Source organism: Littorina saxatilis, linkage group LG4 (genome assembly GCF_037325665.1).
Source record: "Littorina saxatilis isolate snail1 linkage group LG4, US_GU_Lsax_2.0, whole genome shotgun sequence".
In the NCBI taxonomy this organism is placed as follows: domain Eukaryota; kingdom Metazoa; phylum Mollusca; class Gastropoda; order Littorinimorpha; family Littorinidae; genus Littorina; species Littorina saxatilis.
Window position 1 is genome coordinate 28,506,200 of NC_090248.1, and position 21,909 is coordinate 28,528,108.

The 21,909-nt window shown below is 42.7% G+C and overlaps 1 protein-coding gene across 6 annotated transcripts in view; it reads left to right on the forward strand.

The window, feature by feature from the left end:
* The first annotated feature begins 599 nt into the window (after positions 1-599).
* Positions 600-21,909, forward strand: part of LOC138964407 (universal stress protein YxiE-like) — a 71,197-nt gene continuing 49,887 nt past the window's right edge. The window contains exons 1-3 of one of the 6 annotated variants that reach the window (XM_070336350.1): positions 600-1,245; positions 4,111-4,209; positions 5,911-6,072. In XM_070336350.1, coding sequence (XP_070192451.1) covers positions 5,916-6,072 — 157 coding nt within the window. In that variant the 5' untranslated portion in view covers positions 600-1,245; positions 4,111-4,209; positions 5,911-5,915. Of the gene's footprint in view, positions 1,246-2,122; positions 2,230-4,110; positions 4,210-5,910; positions 6,073-21,909 lie in introns of those variants that run through there. The other 5 variants (XM_070336351.1, XM_070336355.1, XM_070336352.1 and 2 more) reach the window with 5 other exon arrangements.

Below are 21,909 nucleotides of genomic sequence, written 5' to 3' on the forward strand. Positions count from 1 at the left end.
TGGTGGGGTTGCATCAATCAATCAATCAATATGAGGCTTATATCGCGCGTATTCCGTGGGTGCAGTTCTAAAGCGCAGGGATTTATTTTTATTTTTTATTTTTATTTTTATGCAATTTATATCGCGCACATATTCAAGGCGCAGGGATTTATTTATGCCGTGTGAGATGGAATTTTTTTTACACAATACGTCACGCATTCACATCGGCCAGCAGATCGCAGCCATTTCGGCGCATATCCTACTTTTCACGGTCTATTATTCCAAGTCACACGGGTATTTTGGTGGACATTTTTATCTAGCACTTGAACCCACCACCTAGGTTAGGAAAGGGGGGAGAAAATTGCTAACGCCCTGACCCAGGGTCGAACTCGCAACCTCTTGCTTCCGAGCGCAAGTGCGTTAATTACCACTCGGCCACCCAGTCCACAGAAAGAAAGTAAACCGGTGATGCAAATTTTCAGATCTCTGAAATCCACACGAGTATCAACACTCCGTCTTACTCGATTTTCTCTGCATTTAGAAAAGCTGACGTCAACTGGCCTTTATTTTATCATTTCACACCAGCAGCAGTTACTGCCCTCGTTTTGCCATGCATGGCTCACGGCGCTGTCGGCCGCAGAAAAAATAGAAACCCGCGCAGGCTGTTCGTTCGAATGCGCTTTCCCCCCAAAGCTAACAACGATACGATTTGCCCTTGCTCTCCTCAGTCTCGCCCCATGCTCGTCTGCCCTTATACCACACGCGCTGAGCTGCAGGAAAAGAGGAATGTTCCTCTTTTCACCTGTACTACAAAGCACACGGGCCAGACTGACTCGTAAAGGAGCCTGAAGTGTTCCATTCATCAGGTGTGTTATCACAGTGTGTGTCAGTGCCCACGAGGGAAACTGGTGGAGTTTTTGTTTGTTTGTTTGAGGTGTTACGGTAAGCTTAGTGCGAGAAAAGTTGGTGTGGACTTTCAGATGACTCAAGGGAAAGAGAAAAGAGTGTAAAGAACAGAAGACAAAACAGGACTAATAAAGGACACAGAGAGCCAGCTGATGCCGGTTTCAGTCGGTCAGGCTCTGTTGAGTAGGGAACAGAACTTGTCAACACTTGAACTTTAGTCAGAGGAGACTGACTGACCGTAGTAGCTTGAGTGTTTGGGGCTGAGACGAGGACAGAAAAACTCCATCTGACAGAAACTTTGTGTGGAAAAACGTTTACGGTGCAACTACAGGGACGGATACGAAAGGCTACAAACAATAGGTTAGTAAACAATAGCACGTCAGTAGGCTATGATTTGTTGCTGAGAAGATAAACGACGCTTGACACAGTGACTTCGAGATAACCTCAATAAACATACAATAGTGTTTGTTGAAGATATCGTATTTTTACTTTTTTATTTTATGCAATTTATATCGCGCACATATCTCAACCACGGATTCAAGGCGCAGGGATTTATTTATGCCGTGTGAGATGGAATTTTTTACACAATATATCACGCATTCACATCGGCCAGCAAACCTCAAGCCTATTAGGGCGAGCATTCACCTTTCACGGCCTATTATTCCAAGTCACACGGGTATTTGCCTATACAATTTTGCCAGGAAAGACCCTTTTTGTCAATCGTGGGATCTTTAACGTGCACACCCCAATGTAGTGTACACGAAGGGACCTCGGTTTTTCGTCTCATCCGAAAGACTAGCACTTGAACCCACCACCTAGGTTAGGAAAGGGGGGAGAAAATTGCTAACGCCCTGACCCAGGGTCGAACTCGCAACCTCTCGCTTCCGAGGCAAGTGCGTTTACCACTCGGCCACCCAGACAGAAAGTCTTGTGCGTCTTAGGGCCAGTACACATTAAACGCATATCACGAGAGTGTTAAAATAACTACAATCTCAGGCGACGATCTCGTGAAAGTTGTCTGCTCCTTTCATCACTCAAAATCAACTCTGATAAACTTGATAAAGCATTCGTAAAACAAAGTGGTGATTGCAATTATCTGCATGTTTTCATCACATAAACCTCTAGAAATAAAGCGAGAAACCGCGGACACTGATTGGCAGTCTCAACATAACTGTGTTCATGTCACAGTTGCAACTGAAGAAGCTTTGACATTTATTGTGTTCGTTCGGTTGTAAATCTTAAACCGTAAAATTGTTGTGCATTTATTGTTGTCTGTTTGTGGCTGGGCATGCTAAATTTGCACTCGGAGTCCGTGTCAGTTTAGTGGAGTGTCTGATCGGCGGAGTGAGTGATTGTTTTTAACTGTGGTTGTTTGCATTTTGAAACAGATTGTTTTCGTCAGTAGCTCTGTCGGAACGGGAACGTCCCACTAGTCCGAGGGTTCACTAGTCCGAGGGTTCTTTAGTCCGAGGGTTTACTATAGACGCTTGATTTTCCAGTTATTATACCGCCCCTTAAAAGGCGGTATATAGGTTTTACTGTGTCTCACCTCCCCAACTATAGGAAAGGGCACCACCTCCCACTCCCCCCGAGACCCATGAGCCTGTTGCGTCGCTTGCGCACGGTCAGCAGCCGCCCCTCGAGACCCATGAGCCTGTTGCGTCGCTTGCGCACGGTCAGCAGCCGCATCTACTGGGACAAGGTAGTCTGTCAGTGTGGCAAGACTGGACACCTCACACACATGTTTGAAGGTTGTGACACTCTCAAGGAAGAGATGTCTTGTCTCATCCGCTACAGAAGGGAGAATACTCTCAGTCTGGGAGACTTTCTCCGCCCACACCCATCACTAGGAGAGAAACCGATGATGGTCTTGGTCACCAATCTGTTCACCTCAACTGTTGCGAGCTGGTTCTAGTGTGCTTGCAGCAGACCCAGCACAGCACAGATCCACTTCTGGAATCTTAAGCTAAATGTGTCCCAAGACACACATTTTGTAGTCCTGGCATCCTGAAAGGCAGAGGCCCCAACCTACAGGTTTGCTTCCATACCAAAAACGTCTCCAGACACGGGAACTTGGGAGCAGAGGCAACAGCTCCGCTTAAACCTCAGAAACCAAATGTGCCTCCAGACACACAAATCCCTTAGACGGCCGAGGCTGTGGCCTCTAAGGTTCTCTTGTACCAAACCGCCTCCTGACTCTGCATCAGATTGCTTGCGCTGGCATCTGCTTACATAGACCCACATTAAGTCACCACCGAGTGGTAGACACAGACGACATTTGGTAGCACTGACTGCCAGCTTCACGGTAATGCGTACCCCTAGCGCGGCTCTGCTTGGGTGGGAATGTTCTGAGCAAAACACTATGTGTTACTCCATACCCCCCGCCCTCCATGGAACTTCTTGACCCCAACAAATTGGGGGGGGGGAGGAGTTTGCCCAGTCGGTAGAGGCGCTGGCTTTAAAACCGGTTGTTACTATCAGCGTGGGTTCAACCTCCAAGTTCGGCGCGGGATGTGTGTCCCAGAGTCAACTTTGTGCAGACTCTCCTCGGTGTCCGAACACCCCCGTGTGCACGCATGCGCACGATAAAGATCCCAGGGTCACAGCGAAAGCCTCAGGCCTTGGAAACACGAATACATGCATGCAAAAATATGAAGCCCGGGGAGGAGGCAGAGACCCTTCTCCTGGCTGTTTTGTTGGAGGTCATGGAAGCTCATCTGCGTCCATTCTTTAACGTTGTCGGACCAGCTCATACTTTATTACCCTTGTTAAATAAAGCATTGTCATTGTCATTGTCATTGTCATTACAGATCCAACATGAAGGTCGTCGCTGCAATGCTCGTTTTGATGGCTCGGCCGCCTGCACCTCTGCCGGTCCGGCGCAGCGGGCTAGTACTGGCTGAGGTGTGCGGTGGGAGTCGAATACAGTATGTGGGGGCCATCCTAGGGAGCCCTCTCCTCGGAACTGATCAGAAACTTTAGAAGTTTATATACATTGCTTCGCTCTTTCAGTTTCTATTTTCCAAGTGTCATTTCAACAACCGTTGCTACCTTAATAGTTATCGCTATTCGGCATTGCAAAGTTCGATTAGTACGTTTTCCATGTTTTGTTGAATTGTTAACGCAACTTGATATTATGCAACTGATATTAATCTGATTCAATCGGCGTATACTGAAATTCCACCCCTGATATCAGAAATTAACAGCGATTCGTTTTTTTTGCAGGGACATCATTCAAAGGTGACATTTCTGCAATCTTCCCCAACGGACAAAGTTTAAATCTCAAGTGGTTACTTGGCAACTGACATTGATCGACCTGTTTAAGTAAGTCTAAACTGAAATAGCCTATCACCACGGTGTGACGTTTTCATCTTTCGCCGTGTTGGTATTTCGATTCTCGGCCTCGTTGATCTAGTATAAACTCTACACTGAACCAAAAAACACCCTTCGATAGTACTGATAAGCGACCTTGTGTACATTACATTCATTGGGCCAAATTTGTCTAACCAATTTTTTTTTTATTTAACTTGAAATTTGATTCATCCTCAAATGTTTCCCTTCTTCCTCAAGGGACGTAACCACTCGGTACACGTTTTCGAAAAAATCGATTTTGGGGGTGAAATCTACATTTCACCACCAATTTTCTTCACATGCAAGAAACTCAGTGACATGCTTTTCGTCTAAAAATAATTTCACTTCTTAATTTTACCAGGAAACAACATTTCAGTCTTGAGTATATATCGAGGGGGAAATATGTACACAGGCGAAAGATGAAATCGTGACACCGGCCTTGAATCAGGACTTCACAGTGTCTTTTTATTTGCCGGGACATCAAAAGGGACATTTCTGTCACTTCAACTTTGTCGGAAAACTAGTCATTCTCAGTGCAACCCAGTCGAGCCTATTATGTCCACGAGTCCCAAGGGGCACTGTAGTGTTTAGTGCTTCGCAAATCATCGTCTGTGATCAGTCTGAAGCCGGCTGAGGCGCTTCCATTTCACATTCAGTCGATCGCCCAAGTCCAAAAGTCAGATAAGTGCGGCATTCTTTCCGGGTCGGCGGGTTAACAGCGTTCGATTGACAGTTTGCACGTGCGCTTTTTAGTGTGACAGCGTGAGAGCAAATTACTCAGTGTGACAGTGTCAGGGCAAATTACTCAGTGTGACTGTGTCAGGGATGATTGCACTGCTGCAGCGCACGCTGATTGTGTCTGGCAGTGTGACTGTGTGGAAAAAGTGATTTTTCTGATCGACTTCAACGCTCTCTGATTGTCTGAGGAGGTGTGACAGTGTAAGAGCGAATTTGAGTGTGCCAGACTAGCACTGATCAGAGATAAACTGTGAAGCGAGCGCCAATAGAGTATACCAGTGTGACAGTGTGAAAAAAAGTAATTTTTCTGATCGACTGCAACGCTCTCTGATTGTCTGAGAAGGTTTTGGCAACGTTAGAGCAAAGTTAATTTGCTAGCCGATGATCAGAGATCGACTGTGAAGCCAGCGCTAATTGAGTATAGCAGTGTGACAGTGGGGAAAAAAAGTAATTTTTTGATCGCCTGCAACGCTCTCCGATTATCTGTAAAGGTGTGGCAGCGTAAGAACGAATTTGAGTGTGCCAGCACTGATCAGAGATTTACTGTGAAGCGCGCGCTAGCTGATTGCGCACGGTATAACAGCTGAGTGTGACTGTGAGTGAAGAGCACATTACAGTGTGATCGACTGCGATGCTCTCTGATTAAATGTAAAGGTGTGGCCACGTTAGACTTATAGAGCAAATTTGAGTGGTAGTGCTAGCATCAGAGATCGAATCAGTGTGAAGCGCGCTTCGATTGCGTGTAACAGTGTGGCGGTGTTGAAGAGCCAATTTCAGTGTGACAGCATCTGAGATCGACTGCATTGCAGTGTGAAGACGTGAAGAGAACGAATTAAGAGTGTGAATACCTCAACCTTTTTAGTGAGTGGCAGTGTGTGTGACAGTGTGACAGTGTGACGATCTGAAAGGTGTGAAAACTCAAGTCTTTTGTTCCAGACGCAATGGCTGACGAGAAAGATCATCATCATCATCAACATCATCATCATGAACATCATCAAAAGCAACATGAGAATGATGGTGGGAGTGGTAGCAGCAGAAAAGTGCGGAGAGTTCTGATTGCTATGGATGGAAGCGAACACTCCTTCTTTGCTTTTGACTGTGAGTATATTTTTTCACATTTTGTGTGTGTGGATTGATTGGTTTTACTACTGATGAATTGTTGTTGTTGTTGTTGTTGTTGTTGTTGTTGTTGTGCTGATGATTCCGTTTTTATGATTCTTGTTTTTCTTCTTGATTGACATAGTTTTATATATATATTTCTTTTTTCATGTATGTGTTGCTGTTATTTTGATGTCTGTTTCTGTTTTGTTCATTTGTTTCGTTCAGTTGTTGTTGTCGTTGTTAATTTTGTTGTTGTTGGTTGTGTGTGTGCGTGTGTGTGTGTGTGTGTGTGTGTGTGTGTGTGTGTGTGCGCGCGTGCTTGTGTGAGTTTGGTGTGTGTGCGCGCGCGCACGTGCGTGCTTGTGTGTGTGTGTGTGTGTGTGTGTGTGCACGAACCATACAGTGCAATCATTACCAAAATTAGCATCAACACACCCCCCACTCACCTCCACCCATCCCACCCCATCCCCAGTCCCTACTAAGTGGGACGCGTGTCTAGGTGCAATGGGTGATTTACCAGACAAGCCTCATCAAGAGCGCATCCTATAGTGTTATTATGATTGGCTGTGGCACGCACACTTGTGCGCGAGATTGATAACTTACTGTCAGCACTTCACAACACAGGCGCCAGACGCCGCCATAATATATGCGGGAGAGGAGGGAATCTTTTTCAAATAGGATAAAAGTCGTTGGGTCATGAACATGTCACAAGTTTTTTTAGTGCCTGAGGTGCCAGGAGACTGACTCCGCGTTACTCTCATTTACCGTTCTTGTCTTTTCATATTTAGAGTGCTTAAAGCCCCTGTGTTTCTGGGAATTTACCGAAGAGGTATATAATCAATATGATGTCGTTTATATGTTGGTTGGTTTGGGTTTAAACAAAGAGACGAAATCGCTTCTCGTAATTCTTCAAGCTGAAAGTGACTGGGAATCTGTAGCTGTCTCTGCGAGAAAAATAATCGGAAAGGGCGAAACATGTTTCCCACGCGGTTTAACATGTGCGTATAATATGCGAGGACGTTTCACTGAGGAAATACATTTCCAATTCAAAGTAAGTGGCTGTAGCTGGGTTACAGTGTACAGTGGTTCTGTGTGATGATCAATCTTTCAAAGCAATCCAAGTTTCCACGTGATTTTTCCACGTGTTTTCTAACCGGAAGTTCTGCCCCCCCCCCACACACACACCGTATGGCCTTCACCTTGGGTCTGTTAATTATGCTGAGTCAGGGGGTCCTGCAAGTCGTGGATTCTTCAGAATATGATGTAACCGTAAAAAACCCACTTGCTTTACATGCATCTCTATGCGGCTTTGAAATATCTCATCACGATGCATTGACATTTCTGCCCAAGTCAGGAAAGCATTACTCAGACTAGCGAGTACAGCTTATCAACAGCAAGTCCTTTCTGACGTAGGTTATCATTTTCCCATGAAGGTATGTAATTGGCCAATATATGTTCCTCCTTAAAGGCACAGTAAGCCTCCCGTAAACCATCACAGAGCTCCCCGAGCGTCTACATACAGTACAAGCATACTTCCATTTAAAGGCCAACATCCAAAAGAATTTTTCTCCTGGAGCGACCTAAACTTGAACCCGTCGCTCTTCTTGCATGTCTGTTTACTTCGTGTTGCACGCAAAAATTGCGCGACTTCCTTGCCGCGTGGATTGACGAAGCTGTTTTATTCTCGTGACTGAAAACACTGCAGTGCGTGCAGTTGTATTCTGTGGGTTCGACAGATCGGTCCAGTAGTTTGGTCTCAATCGCTCTACACACACGCGCACACACACACACACACACATACACATACACACACTGGCACACACACACACTCACACACACACAGGCACACACTAGCACACACACACACACACACGCACACACACACACCCGCTCGGCTTTTTGTCCCCTCTGCCTCACTGATTTGGTTTTGTGTTTATTTTGTCATTATTTTGTTAGTAAATAGTGAACATTGCTTCAATGCCGAAGCAAAAAACATCATTATTGGTTGTAATTTGCTACCAATTTTAAAACCCGAATATCGTATTACATAGTAATTTTGACAGCAGTTCAAATGTGTACATTTACCAGTTCCATTCAGCAGACTTTCAGGTCTTTGTGACTGATTTCTGGCCAGGAATTCATCACGCTTTCTGTTGTTCATTCGTTTCCTGTGACATTGATCAGCAAACCAGCAAAGTGTGTGTGTGTGTGTGTGTGTGTGTGTGTGTGTGTGTGTGTGTGCCTTTGGTTATATCGGTTTTTGTTGTTGTTGATGAGTACGTAACAAAATGTAGTCAGTATAATTATATACGTTTGCACCATACCTCATCTCCCGTGAAATATCAACAGAGTTCGAAGTTTCAGTTTGTCAATCTGTATAGTATGATTTGTTTTCAAATACGTTTTGTCTTTCTTTCCTTGTCCTGGTTTGTTTACAGATCATCGTCATTTTTTAATCTCGGAAGATCTAACAAGTGTTCTGAGCATCGCCTAAGTAGACATCAACAAGCATGTACATACTTGAATGATCTTGCCGTTGTCTATCTTTTGCGATATATCATGTCCATTTCCACATCGCAACATTATTGAACAATAACAATAACAATAACAGCACTTTATTGTCCATTAAAATATTACATAAAAATGGAAATTTTTCTTCGGCACACCCTGTCTGCCTGTAAACGATTATAACAACAATTGTATAGGACGACACACATAAAACATAAAACATGAATATTTGTACCAGTTTCAATTTGTCTGATAGATGTTGAATGACACAGAAATAAAACGATTTCTTCGTGAACTTCAATTTAATATATCATGTGTACGATACATCTACACAGTTGTGTGTGTGTGTGTGTGTGTGTGTGTGTAGGTGTAGGTGTATGTGTGTGTATGTGTGTGTGTGTGAGTGTTTGTGTGTGTGTGTGTGTGTTCTTGAACATAACTACACCCATGTGTTTATGAGTTACATAATTATATATATGCGTTCAGTCAGTCTGCATGTTTCCTTTCACAAAATAAGACACAACATCAAAAATGAATACAGATTTGATCTGCAAGGAGGAAATATCAAACCAACCCACACCCCAAACCTAAAGCAGCTCATGACAAACTTTTGGTACACACTTTGCAAAATAATACTCTAATTTCTAACCAGCTGCATTACACGCTGCCAACAGAGAGAGAACAAGTCGCGTAAGGCGAAATTACAACATTTAGTTAATCTGTCGAACCCACAGAATACAAGAAACTAAGTCCATCTCACGATGAACACGAGCCGAAATCATATGCACTCGACTTATGAAATAGAAAGAAATCAAATACGACGAAGAGAAGAAAAAGTTTGAAAGTACCATTGAACTTCCATGTCGGCGTGTGGCTGAGCTTAAAATAGGAATGTTGTTGCAATCTGTTAGGCACTTTCCCTTTTGACAGGTAGTTTTTGCATGTACAGCAAAACACGGCCTTTTTTTTTACAAATCCTAAAGACTGTCGGAAACTTCGCATGCTCTCTTGTGAACGCCATGTGAAACATTGATTCTGAAACAAAAATCTATGGCATGAATGACAATGGAAAGACGGTCTCTCTATGATTCCAAGTTCATAATGACAGTTATAAAGTCCTGAATTTAAAAAATCTGTAGATGAAGTAAAATCATTTGAATGTTGGCTTGTTGAAACTTCATAACAAACAGCCACCTCGTCTATATCATTATCTGAAAGAATGCCAACTTCCTTTGAAACACCAACATTTGTATGGAAAACTTCTGTTTCTGTCATCTTTGATTTCATTTGACAACTTGGACTGATGGCATCTTCCAGAGATATATCCATTACTTTCAACTTGCGCCTCTTTGTATTCCTGTAAGCCTGCCACTTATTTATAAAAAGAAACGTTTGATACTTTTACCAAACAGTTAGTATAATGCACGCTTTACCTGTATTCGTCTTTAAATTCTGCAAGACTGAAGCGAAAGAGGTCTGTCTCAGTTTTGTCGTCAGTTTGTTGTGTACATTTACACACGCACAACGAACAACACATGCACAGGCCCGGGGGAAGCTCTCCTTTCTTATGTCCGACGATAGACGTATACATGTAGTTTACATGTTTATTAGTAATCTATTTGAGATTACGTGTATGATATGACGGAGAGTCGCATCGGTTTGATGCCGTGAACCCAACCGTGGCTGTGGCTGTCGTTTGAAGTAGCCTACTTCTTTATAAAGATTCATTTACATTCTACTTCTGACCAAGGCATGTTTGGTACCTACTGAATCCTTGCTGCGTGTAATTTTACGTGGCACGTTGCCCAAAGTTGTATTCTTGAGGAGCATAAAATAAAACGTGTTACAAAGTTATCTCAAAACTCTGCAGTGACTGCTCGCGCAGCAGGTCAGCTAATTATAGCACGCAGCCTCCACAGACAGCTTTCGAGCCGAGACCATATGAGTCGCCGCTCCTGCGGCTCGTCAAAAACTGCACGCACTGCAGTGTTTTCAGTCACGAGAATAAAATAGCTTCGTCAATCCACGCGGCAAGGAAGTCGCTCGATTTTTGCGTGCAGCACGAAGAAAACAGACATGCAAGAATAGCGACGGGTTCAAGTTTAGGTCGCTCCAGGAGAAAAATTCTTTTGGATGTTGGCCTTTAAACGCTCACCGAACGGGAACATCCTGGCTGCTTTCTGTCGAGCGTGAGAAATTTTCAAAGAATTTATTTTCGTGGACTTGGCCCTTTACAACAATGGCGCCTCGTTTTGGTGCTGGACGGCTGTTATGAATATTCCGGAAATCACGACCGGACAGTAAGCCTCCTGTAGCTTTTGACACAGCAGCTTTTACAAAGCTGCTGTGTCATTATTTATGAGGAAAAATGTTGTAAATATGACTGATGATGTTTGTATTACCTTACCACTGTTTAACGGCAAAAATGTGTTAAGTGCCAGAGAATATAGGAAAGAGATTATTAATATGAAAACCGATGTACCATGTTCCGGAGGATTTTGGAAGAGAAAGTTTAATTTAGAAATTGATGAACGATCTTGGATAGTTGCCTATCAGTCAACACAAGAGACTAGATTAAGAGTTTTACACTGGAAAATTATGCACAACATTTATCCGACCAACATTCTCCTGTGTAAAATGAAAGTAACGGAAACTAATAAATGTAATTACTGTTGTGATGTAACTGATTTCATTGAACACTTCTTTTTTGAATGCCCGGTTGTATACAAATTCTGGAAGTTTATTGAAGAATTTATTTTTCGTACTTTAGAAATTAAGATTGTTTTGAAAGTTAGTGATGTTTTATTTGGTATGCATTTTGTAATGGTGAAAAAGGCAACTATGTATAAATTGAACCACATTATCTTAATCGGAAAGATGTGCGTTAGTATATATAAAAAAACAAATTCGTTTTTACCGTTGGAAAGTATTTTTAATAGGCAGTTACAGATAAGAAGCATTTTTGTGTGAGTGTTCGAAGAACAAAACGTTAAAAAAGTTAGCTTGTTGTACTCGATAAGTTGTATTTAATTCATTGTATGAGATATTGTTAATTGTTGTTATTTATTTGAAAAAAAAAGAAAAAAGTAAGCCTCCCGTAAACCATCACAGATACTGTCAGGCTTTTACACACAGAACAAACACCCTTCCATTTGAACGCTCACCAAACGGGAACATCCTAGGTGCCCTACGTAAAGAGCGAGCAATTTTTAAAGAATTAATTTTGCAAATTGTCTCAAACTTTTTGGACCCATCCTGAACTTAGGTTAAAATGAGTTACTTCCCTTAAACTGGTGATAGCCGTGGCTCGATGATTATCAGAATGTTTTTGGACCGTGGTGCGTTTTTGCGTTAGACCTAACTTTTAAAATCTAGCTTGTTACACAAACATTCTTTAATCATAAAAGAATTCTTTTTTCATCAAGACAAGATCAGTGCAATTCGAAGTTGTGAAAGTTTGAAAAAAGAAAAGCCCGGAAGCAGGGTCACGCAAGGGTCGTAGCAGACGACGGTTTATGCAGCATATCGCCGTTCCTCTCAACAGTCAAAAGCCATCGCTAGAGTTCTTGTGAACCACAGCCGTTTGTTTCGTGCATAAAAACGTGCTATTGTAGATAATCTCACATCGAGTCGCATTTAAATGACTAACTGACGACTACATTGTGAAAAAGGGAAACTGGATCACACGGATTCACGATGGCTCAGGGGTAAGATAAACCACGCAAAAATAAATTCTTTGAAAATTGTTTGCTCTTTACGGAGGGCACCTAGGATGTTCTCAATCGGTGAGTGTTTAAATGAAAGGGTGTTTGTACTGTGTGTAAAAGCCTGACCGTATCTGTGATGGTTTACGGGAGGCTTACTGTGCCTTTAATTTCACGAATAATTGAAAAAGGTAATTTGGGCGGCACCCCTGTTTATATATATAGCGACTAGTGGATAATTTGTTGTAGTCCTGTCTAAACGTGATGTAAGCGTTGCAAAACATTAACTTTACACTCACTTGCAATAATGATCTTTTATCACGATGTATATCGACATTTGGACCTAATAATTATGAAACCGGCACGGTTGGCCTAGTGGTAAGGCGTCCGCCCCGTGATCGGGAGGTCGTGGGTTCGAACCCCGGCCGGGTCATACCTAAGACTTTAAAATTGGCAATCTAGTGGCTGCTCCGCCTGGCGTCTGGCATTATGGGGTTAGTGCTAGGACTGGTTGGTCCGGTGTCAGAATAATGTGACTGGGTGAGACATGAAGCCTGTGCTGCGACTTCTGTCTTGTGTGTGGCGCACGTTATATGTCAAAGCAGCACCGCCCTGATATGGCCCTTCGTGGTCGGCTGGGCGTTAAACAAACAAACAAACAAACGAAACAAACAAATAATTATGAAGAAGATATCTTAGTCAGACGATTATACTTTGTGTTTCCTTGAGCAGCGGCAAAACATCGGTGACCTAGGCTAATCATTTTCCCGCGAAGCTCCTTGGCTATTGGTCAAAGGCAGGTTTGAGTTCTTTCGTTTTACGAGTCACTGGAAAGGGTAATTCGGGAATCCCTGTTAATTTCTCGATGACGGTTGCCTGAATTTGATAGTTTTGTCTACATGTGACGTAAGCGTTGCAAATCACACACTTTACACTTAACCCTACTATCCCTTGAAATGTCTTTTTCACGCTGTTAATGGACTTTTGAGCTAAAGTTTGCAAAGCATTAATCCTACAGACGGTTATGCTTAATGTAGCCGTATGCACAGCAAAACATTTGGGACGTAGGGTATTCATTTTTTCATGAAGCTACTTGGTTAATATTCAAAGGCAGGTTTGAGTTCATCATTGGAAATGATAATTTAGGCACCCCTGTTAATTTCTCGGTGAATGTTGGCTGCATTTTTGTAGTTCCGTCTGCCAGGTGATTGCAGTAGCAGCAGCAGCAGCAGCTGCAGCAGCAGCAGTATTTAATTTATTGAATGAAATCTTTGACTTTGTCAAACATTTTTACACGAAGCTACTTGGCAAAAGGTCCAGTGCAGGTTTGTTAGAGTAAGTTGTTCGTCCCGATCGCAGGATAAAGCCGTTTGGAAGCTTGGCACATGCTTCGCCTCGTCATGAAAAGCTTGTCATTGTAAAAGGGGATGTTACTCTATTAGACCGCTGAAAATCCTGACGGAGTTAGTTCCGAACATCGTCTTTTGTGGAAGCCCTGTTTAATTTGGGGTGACTAGAGGTTGCTTTTTATATTTAGTCAAGTTTTGACTAAATATTTTAACATCGAGGGGGAATCGAAACGAGGGTCGTGGTGTATGTGCGTCTGTCTGTCTGTGTGTGTGTGTGTGTGTGTAGAGCGATTCAGACTAAACTACTGGACCGATCTTTATGAAATTTGACATGAGAGTTCCTGGGTATGAAATCCCCGAACGTTTTTTTCATTTTTTTGATAAATGTCTTTGATGACGTCATATCCGGCTTTTCGTGACGATGCTACGAGTATACGGTCTTGCTGCGTTGCGTTGCGTTCAGTTTCATTCTGTGAGTTCGACAGCTACTTGACTAAATATTGTATTTTCGCCTTACGCGACTTGTTTGGGTTCTGCCTTTCAAGAGGCCATGTTTCTTTGCTAAACGTGTGTACCACAAACAGCCGTCTAACACTCCATGTGGTTTCATTCGGTGTATTCTCAGGTTTCGTCTTTACACCCTTTATTTCAAGACAGGAATGAAAGATGGCCGGAATGTTTAATATTTTCTGTTTATCATTTAAGTTTTGTTTGAACTACATCTGTACAAGGAGGCATTTTCTGCAAGATGTACACGTATGCAGTCATATGTTTGACCCAGGCTAACGTGGTTGGTCCAACGAGTGAAACACTACCCTTTTAAACATTTAAAACTGGTTTTTATATTTAGTCAAGTTTTGACTAAATATTTTAACATCGAGGGGGAATCGAAACGAGGGTCGTGGTGTATGTGCGTGTGTCTGTCTGTCTGTCTGTCTGTGTGTGTGTGTGTGTAGAGCGATTCAGACTAAACTACTGGACCGATCTTTATGAAATTTGACATGAGAGTTCCTGGGTATGAAATCCCCGAACGTTTTTTTCATTTTTTTGATAAATGTCTTTGATGACGTCATATCCGGCTTTTCGTGAAAGTTGAGGTGGCTTAAAAATTAATTAATGACTTTAGTCATTAAAAATCTGAAAATTGTAAAAAAAAATAAAAAATTATAAAACGATCCAAATTTACGTTTATCTTATTCTCCATCATTTGCTGATTCCAAAAACATATAAATATGTTATATTTGGATTAAAATCAAGCTCTGAAAATTAAATATATAAAAATTATTATCAAAATTTTTTTTTCGAAATCAATTTAAAAACACTTTCATCTTATTCCTTGTCGGTTCCTGATTCCAAAAACATATAGATATGAAGAGAGAGGTGCAGAAAAGCGTGCTATCCTTCTCCGCGCAACGAATACCCCGCTCTTCTTGTCAATTCCACGGGCACTGCCTTTGCCACGGGCGGTGGAGTGACGATGCTACGAGTATACGGTCTTGCTGCGTTGCGTTGCGTTCAGTTTCATTCTGTGAGTTCGACAGCTACTTGACTAAATATTGTATTTTCGCCTTACGCGACTTGTTTTAACATATTTTCGATACTGCGATTTCCAAGCCCTGATCACACCCCCCTATGTGTTGTAATTGTCCAAGTGTGTTCTATTTTATGATTGTGTCCCCTTGTTTATGTGTTGTCCTTACATGTACAAAAAAAATATATAAAAAAACTCCACAAAAAGAGAGTAAGAATAAATTAAAAAATTTAACAAATAGATTTAAAGGCACTGAACTTGTCAAATCCAGGTGCACAGAGACCCTGGGGCTTTTAGTCATACCTCAGGCAGCTATCCGTTTGAAGAACTACCAAGTTTTATTGACTTGCACCCAAAGAGTCAAGAACTGCGATTTATTTACGAATTAATTTCGTACTCGGACCCGGCTGGTCTTGGCCTATTTTTGGATCTAAATTTAGATCAGGTAGATCACCACATCATGCACAAAAAGACACGTCACTAGCAAACTATGTCAGACGTCATCATGAGTTTGTGTAAAACAAAATGGAGGCCGGAATCACTCAGTTGAATCGAACTCCGACCAAACACCACGTAATAACTAGGTTAATTTATGCACTCGCGTGAACAAGAAACTGTCGAGCTTCACAGATGTCGTCGTTGGGTAGTTTTGGGTTTGTTTTACTACCATAGGAGGATTTTTGAACTGTAAATGCACTCAGCTGCAACAAAAACGCAAAACGAAGGCTGTGAGCTGCACTGTGCCTTCAAAATGTTTATTGATTGTGCCTGAACGAAGCGTGTTGAAAAGATGGGATCAATAGTGATTATACGAATTTGTTTGTACAAACAATTCAATCATAAATACTTTTGCAGCATCATATACCGCTAGAAATAATGACTGTGGTCGTCGAAATAAAGAATACGTGCATAAAAAAACACCCAAAAACCAACAACAACAACTGGTGGTTGGAGTAGAAACAGATTGGTTTTTACGAACAACAACAACAACAACAACAACAACAACAACAACAACAACAACAACAACAACAACAACAACAACAACAACAACAACGACGGTCTTTCTGTGTAAGCACGTACGTATATCACTTGCACTTTGAGTTTGCAAGATGGAAATTGTGTTATAAAAAAGAATTCGTGATTTGATTCCACAGAAATCGTGATCGAATTCGGAAAAAATCGTGAGTGGATTCGATAGGAAACGTGATTGGATTTGTTTCCGTCTGTCCGGTTTGTCTCCAGACAGAGTTTTGTTCCAAACAGCCTGGAAGGTCAAGATTGCTATTTTTAGCAGTGTTGGATCAAGGGGGCAGCTAGATTGCAGATACCGAGTCAGTAATCCGAATCCCCTTTTCGTCATCATTCTCTCCCAGTGAGCCCCCCCCCCCCCCCTTATCCCCCTTCCGCCTACCCCCGTCCTTCACGCAAGAAAACACGCACACAAACGCACGCACACACACACACATGCACGGGCGCACACACACACACACACACACTCACACACACACACACACACACACACTCACACACACACACTCACACACACGCACACACACACACACACACACACACACACTCTCTCTCTCTCTCTATCTCTCTCACTTTCTCTCTTTCTCTGCAGAATTGCATTGCGTGTTAGTCTGTATTAGACGAGAAGAATGTATAATTGAGGTCAGCATATAATATAGCGTCTTATCAAGCCAAAAATACATGCGGAACTGGATATAGCCCATCGTTTTGCAAAACCATTTTCCTTCCCCGGAGGATAGGGGAGGGCGTGCTGGATTCACTCAGTGTCCTTTTGTCCGTCAGAAAGAGGCTAAGAAAATAATCTGTTCATCTGTTTTCTTTTCTTGCGCTTCTTCTTGTTTCAGCATGTACTGATTGTATGCTGTCAAATAGAGGGGAAGTTGGAACTTTGCCGTGTAAGGACCACGCTGTGCACAAACAAGTTTCGAATGTTTCTGTAATGTTTTACATACACTATTTTGATGAAATGACGGACTTGGCTAAACGCAAGCTGTCGCAACAATCTATGCATTACCTACGGTCGTGAACAGCGGGTTACGTTCATAGCCCTTTAGAACTAAACTGCCTGTTTGAACCAGCTTTGATGCAATTTAGTACACACTGAATAAAACGTCCTACACGGTCATATGATTGAATTATGAGAGCTCCATGGACTGAACTTACATAGCAACAGCAGCTGTAGCAACATCAACCACCCCAGCAGCGACAACAACAACAACAACATCAACAACAACAAAAACAACAACACTAACAACAACAACAACAGGAAAAACAACAACAACAACAACAACAACAACAACAACAACAACAACAACAACAACAACAACAACAACAACAACAACAACGACAGCAACAACATTCGCAACTGAGAAATTACGAGCGTCCTTCTAACGATAATATTTCAGTTCAGCACTTCATGTTTAAAACAACAACAACAACAACAACAACCACAACAACAACAGAGAAAGTAAGGCTAACAAAAATCTTCGAACGCACTTCAGCGAAATGCAAAACAAAGGCAAACTAAGCACACACACACAAAAAAAACACAAAGCCGCAACAAGTTTGCGAAGCCCTGGAAATGAACAACAACAAATACACGTTTTAATGACATGCGTGTTTCGCTAGGTTTTGTCCTTCAAGGGGTTTCTGTTGTCAGCCTTGTTACTTCGCCGTCAGAATCACTCTTTTCCGGTTTCCTGGGGTGGTATCCACGAGGAAGCGCTCAACTGGGTGGGACCCAACCACTGGTTCGTAAGCTTGAAATCTCAAACAAATCTCTATTTAAACAAGAAGAAGAAATATAAAAGAAGCTATACGGCCCCAGAGAGGACTTGGAGAGGACTTGGAGAGGACAGCACGTTTCGCCCTGCAGTCCGGACTGACGATCTAACAGCGAACGACAAGAAGAAGAAGAAGAAGAAGAAGAAACATGTTCGACCCCGTGCTTGGGTCCAACCCAGTTGAACGCTTTCTGGTGGACATCTCTCCAGTTTCTCCTCTTTCTTTTTATTTTGGGAGTTGTGAACTGACAGAGGGTTTTTAGTTTGTGAACCATTGCATTGCAGGGGCGTATCACATCCTTTTCAAGGGGGGGTTTCCAAACTTCTTTTATTAAGGGAACATTTTGATGAAAATCAAGGAAACTGGAGCAATCTGGTGCAATTTGATGAGCATCAGTTTTTCTTTATTTTCATTTTTTGTTTTTTAGGCTGGGGGGGGGGGGGGGGGGTCCAGGAACCCCAGAACCCCCCCTGGATCTGCCCCTGCATTGGCATTGAGTTGAGTCTTTTCTCCTGTGTTTGCTTCGTTCGTGGTCCTCGTGTGTTGGAAGGAAAAACATCTCCACAGGCTTGCGAAGCGATCATTGAAATGGTTTTTTTCCGTACGACATTGTCAGAGGTGTTTTGTGTCTGGTGGCACAAGCTACTTCACTAGATTACTTTACTTGGTGAGGTAGATTCTTATTCTGGGGACAAAAATAGAAATTTAGCATGGTGAGGTGCGATAGAACCAGCAAGGTAGTAGTGACATGGCCGAGGGTGGGTCGGGGGCTTGGGGTAGGAGAGGAAGTAAGTGGGTGGACGACGGTGGTGGCTGGCATCATCTGCCGTCCACGGATACAATACAAAATGTCATTCTGATTCTCATTCATATATTTTCTCGATGCACGCCCTCTTGTCTAGACGTCTACCAGAAGTGTACTTAAAAGCTCGTAGTTACCTTATTGTCCTCCCCCTAACACCTCCTCCCCTCCCCCAACCCCCCCCCCCCCCCGCCGCAACACCGTGCACACGCACACACACAAACAAGTATTCCGGTGGATGGAGAGCAAGCCTTCAAATTTCAAATTGCAAAATCGACTCTGGTGCACAATTTGCTCAGTTGTTTTGGAAACACCTCTCCATTCCAAAACAACTGGCCGAAGCCTTTCTCCTCCGCACAACTCAAGACTTTCTAGAATTGTCCATGCCTGTATGCATACTATTGACCCAAATATGTCCGTCGCCGCCGTGGTGTCACGTAGCCCGGAAGCCGACTATGCTTGGTCACGTGCGTGTGTGATCCACCAGTGTCCAGGACAGCCGGGACGAGGTTTTGTGTATTCAGTCTGGCACAAAACTAGTCTCGGCGAGCCACATGAACCTTACAGATTGATTGACATATCATGGGTACTTGTCCAAATTCGATTGCCGTTTCACTATCTTTATTTTGTTACTGTGGCATCCTATGTGATACTAATGATAGTGTGTTATTAGTGATGATCCCAATCGAATGAAAACTTCCTTACTATCTTGTAGAGCTTTTAGTCTATGTCTGTTTGACAGTTGAGGAAGCTGAGGAAATCTACGAGTCTACTCTGTCTCTGTTTACCGCCCCCCCCCCCCCCTCACCCCCGCTCTCTCTCTCATTCGCTCTCTGTTGCTATGTCTCTGCTTCTGTCTGTCTGTTTGTCTGTCTGTCTCTCTCCATTTCAACACTCAGACAGACAGACAGACAGACAGACCAACTGACAGACAGACCAACTGACAGACAGACTAGAGATAGAAAGAGCGACAGCGACAGCGGGCGTCTATTTTATACCACCTACACACTCCGAAATGATCTCTTGTTATCTTGTTGAAGTTGTTCGAGAGAAGATGTGGGCTGGCAATTTTACAGCGGAAAGGCAAGCTACAGTCGAACCTGTCGAAAAGGACCACCCACGAGAAAACAAGTGTTCGTTTTATACAGGTGGTCGTTATGGAGAGCTAGAGGTGAATGACATTGGGCAATAACTCATCAGGGATCCTATGGGGTGGTCGTTGTAGGCAGGTGGTCGTTACTGAGAGGGGGTTGTCAAGACAGATTCGACTGTATCTGCTCTAAACGTCTGTATAACCAACTGTTTTTCTTGTTCCGCCTGCCGCAATTTGCAACCCAGTGTTTTGAACTTCACAACGTTGACACGATACGCTGGTTTTCGTAACCTGTTTCGTGTTATACCGGGTTAAGTCATCGGGCTGCTGCTGGAAACCAAACTTGTTTTGCTAAATCTCACGTACGCATCTTGTTACGCTTAGCTGCGGCGCAGCAAACACATTCACACTGCACAATGCGACATAAAAAAGCATGTTCACTGATACGCCAATATTTTGCTCCACAAAGCACTTTCCGACACTAAAATAAGGCGCCACAAAGCACTTTCAGACACTAAAATAAGACGCCACAAAACACTTTCAGACACTAAAATAAGACGCCACAAAACACTTTCAGACACTAAAATAAGGCGCCACATAACACTTTCAGACACTAAAATAAGGCGCCACATAACACTTTCAGACACTAAAATAAGGCGCCACAAAACACTTTCTGACACTAAAATAAGGCGCCACAAAACACTTTCTGACACTAAAATAAGACGCCACAAAACACTTTCAGACACTAAAATAAGACGCCACAAAACACTTTCAGACACTAAAATAAGGCGCCACAAAACACTTTCAGACACTAAAATAAGGCGCCACAAAGCACTTTCAGACACTAAAATAAGGCGCCACATAACACTTTCAGACACTAAAATAAGGCGCCACATAGCACTTTCAGACACTAAAATAAGGCGCCACAAAACACTTTCAGACACTAAAATAAGGCGCCACAAAACACTTTCAGACACTAAAATAAGGCGCCACAAAGCACTTTTAGACACTAAAATAAGGCGCCACAAAACACTTTCAGACACTAAAATAAGGCGCCACAAAGCACTTTCAGACACTAAAATAAGGCGCCACAAAACACTTTCAGACACTAAAATAAGGCGCCACAAAACACTTTCAGACACTAAAATAAGGCGCCACATAACACTTTCAGACACTAAAATAAGGCGCCACAAAACACTTTCAGACACTAAAATAAGGCGCCACAAAACACTTTCAGACACTAAAATAAGGCGCCACAAAACACTTTCAGACACTAAAATAAGGCGCCACATAACACTTTCAGACACTAAAATAAGGCGCCACAAAACACTTTCAGACACTAAAATAAGGCACCACAAAGCACTTTCAGACACTAAAATAAGGCGCCACAAAACACTTTCAGACACTAAAATAAGGCGCCACAAAGCACTTTCAGACACTAAAATAAGGCGCCACAAAACACTTTCAGACACTAAAATAAGGCGCCACAAAGCACTTTCAAACACTAAAATAAGGCGCCACAAAACACTTTCAGACACTAAAATAAGGCGCCACAAAGCACTTTCAAACACTAAAATAAGGCGCCACAAAACACTTTCAGACACTAAAATAAGGCGCCACAAAACACTTTCAGACACTAAAAAGACGCAACAAGGCACATGCATACACCAAATATTAGACGCAACAAAGTTTATAGTTACGCTGCAATAAGGCGCAACAAAGAAGGTTGTAACACTAGAATTGGGCTCAGCAAAGCACATTTTCAAGCTTATATTAGGCTCAACGAAGCCTATTGTCACTCTCACATTAGGCGCAATGAAGCACAATGTTACGATAACATCAGGCGCAACCAAGTACTTTGTCACGCTAACATAAGGCTCAACGAAGCACTTTGTCACGCTAACATTACTCGCAACAAAGCTGGTTGTAACGCAAAATTAGGCGCAACAAAGCACAATGTCACGCTCACATAAGGCTCAACAAATCAATTTGTCACGCTATTATTAGGCGCAACAAAGCACATTCTTAAGTTT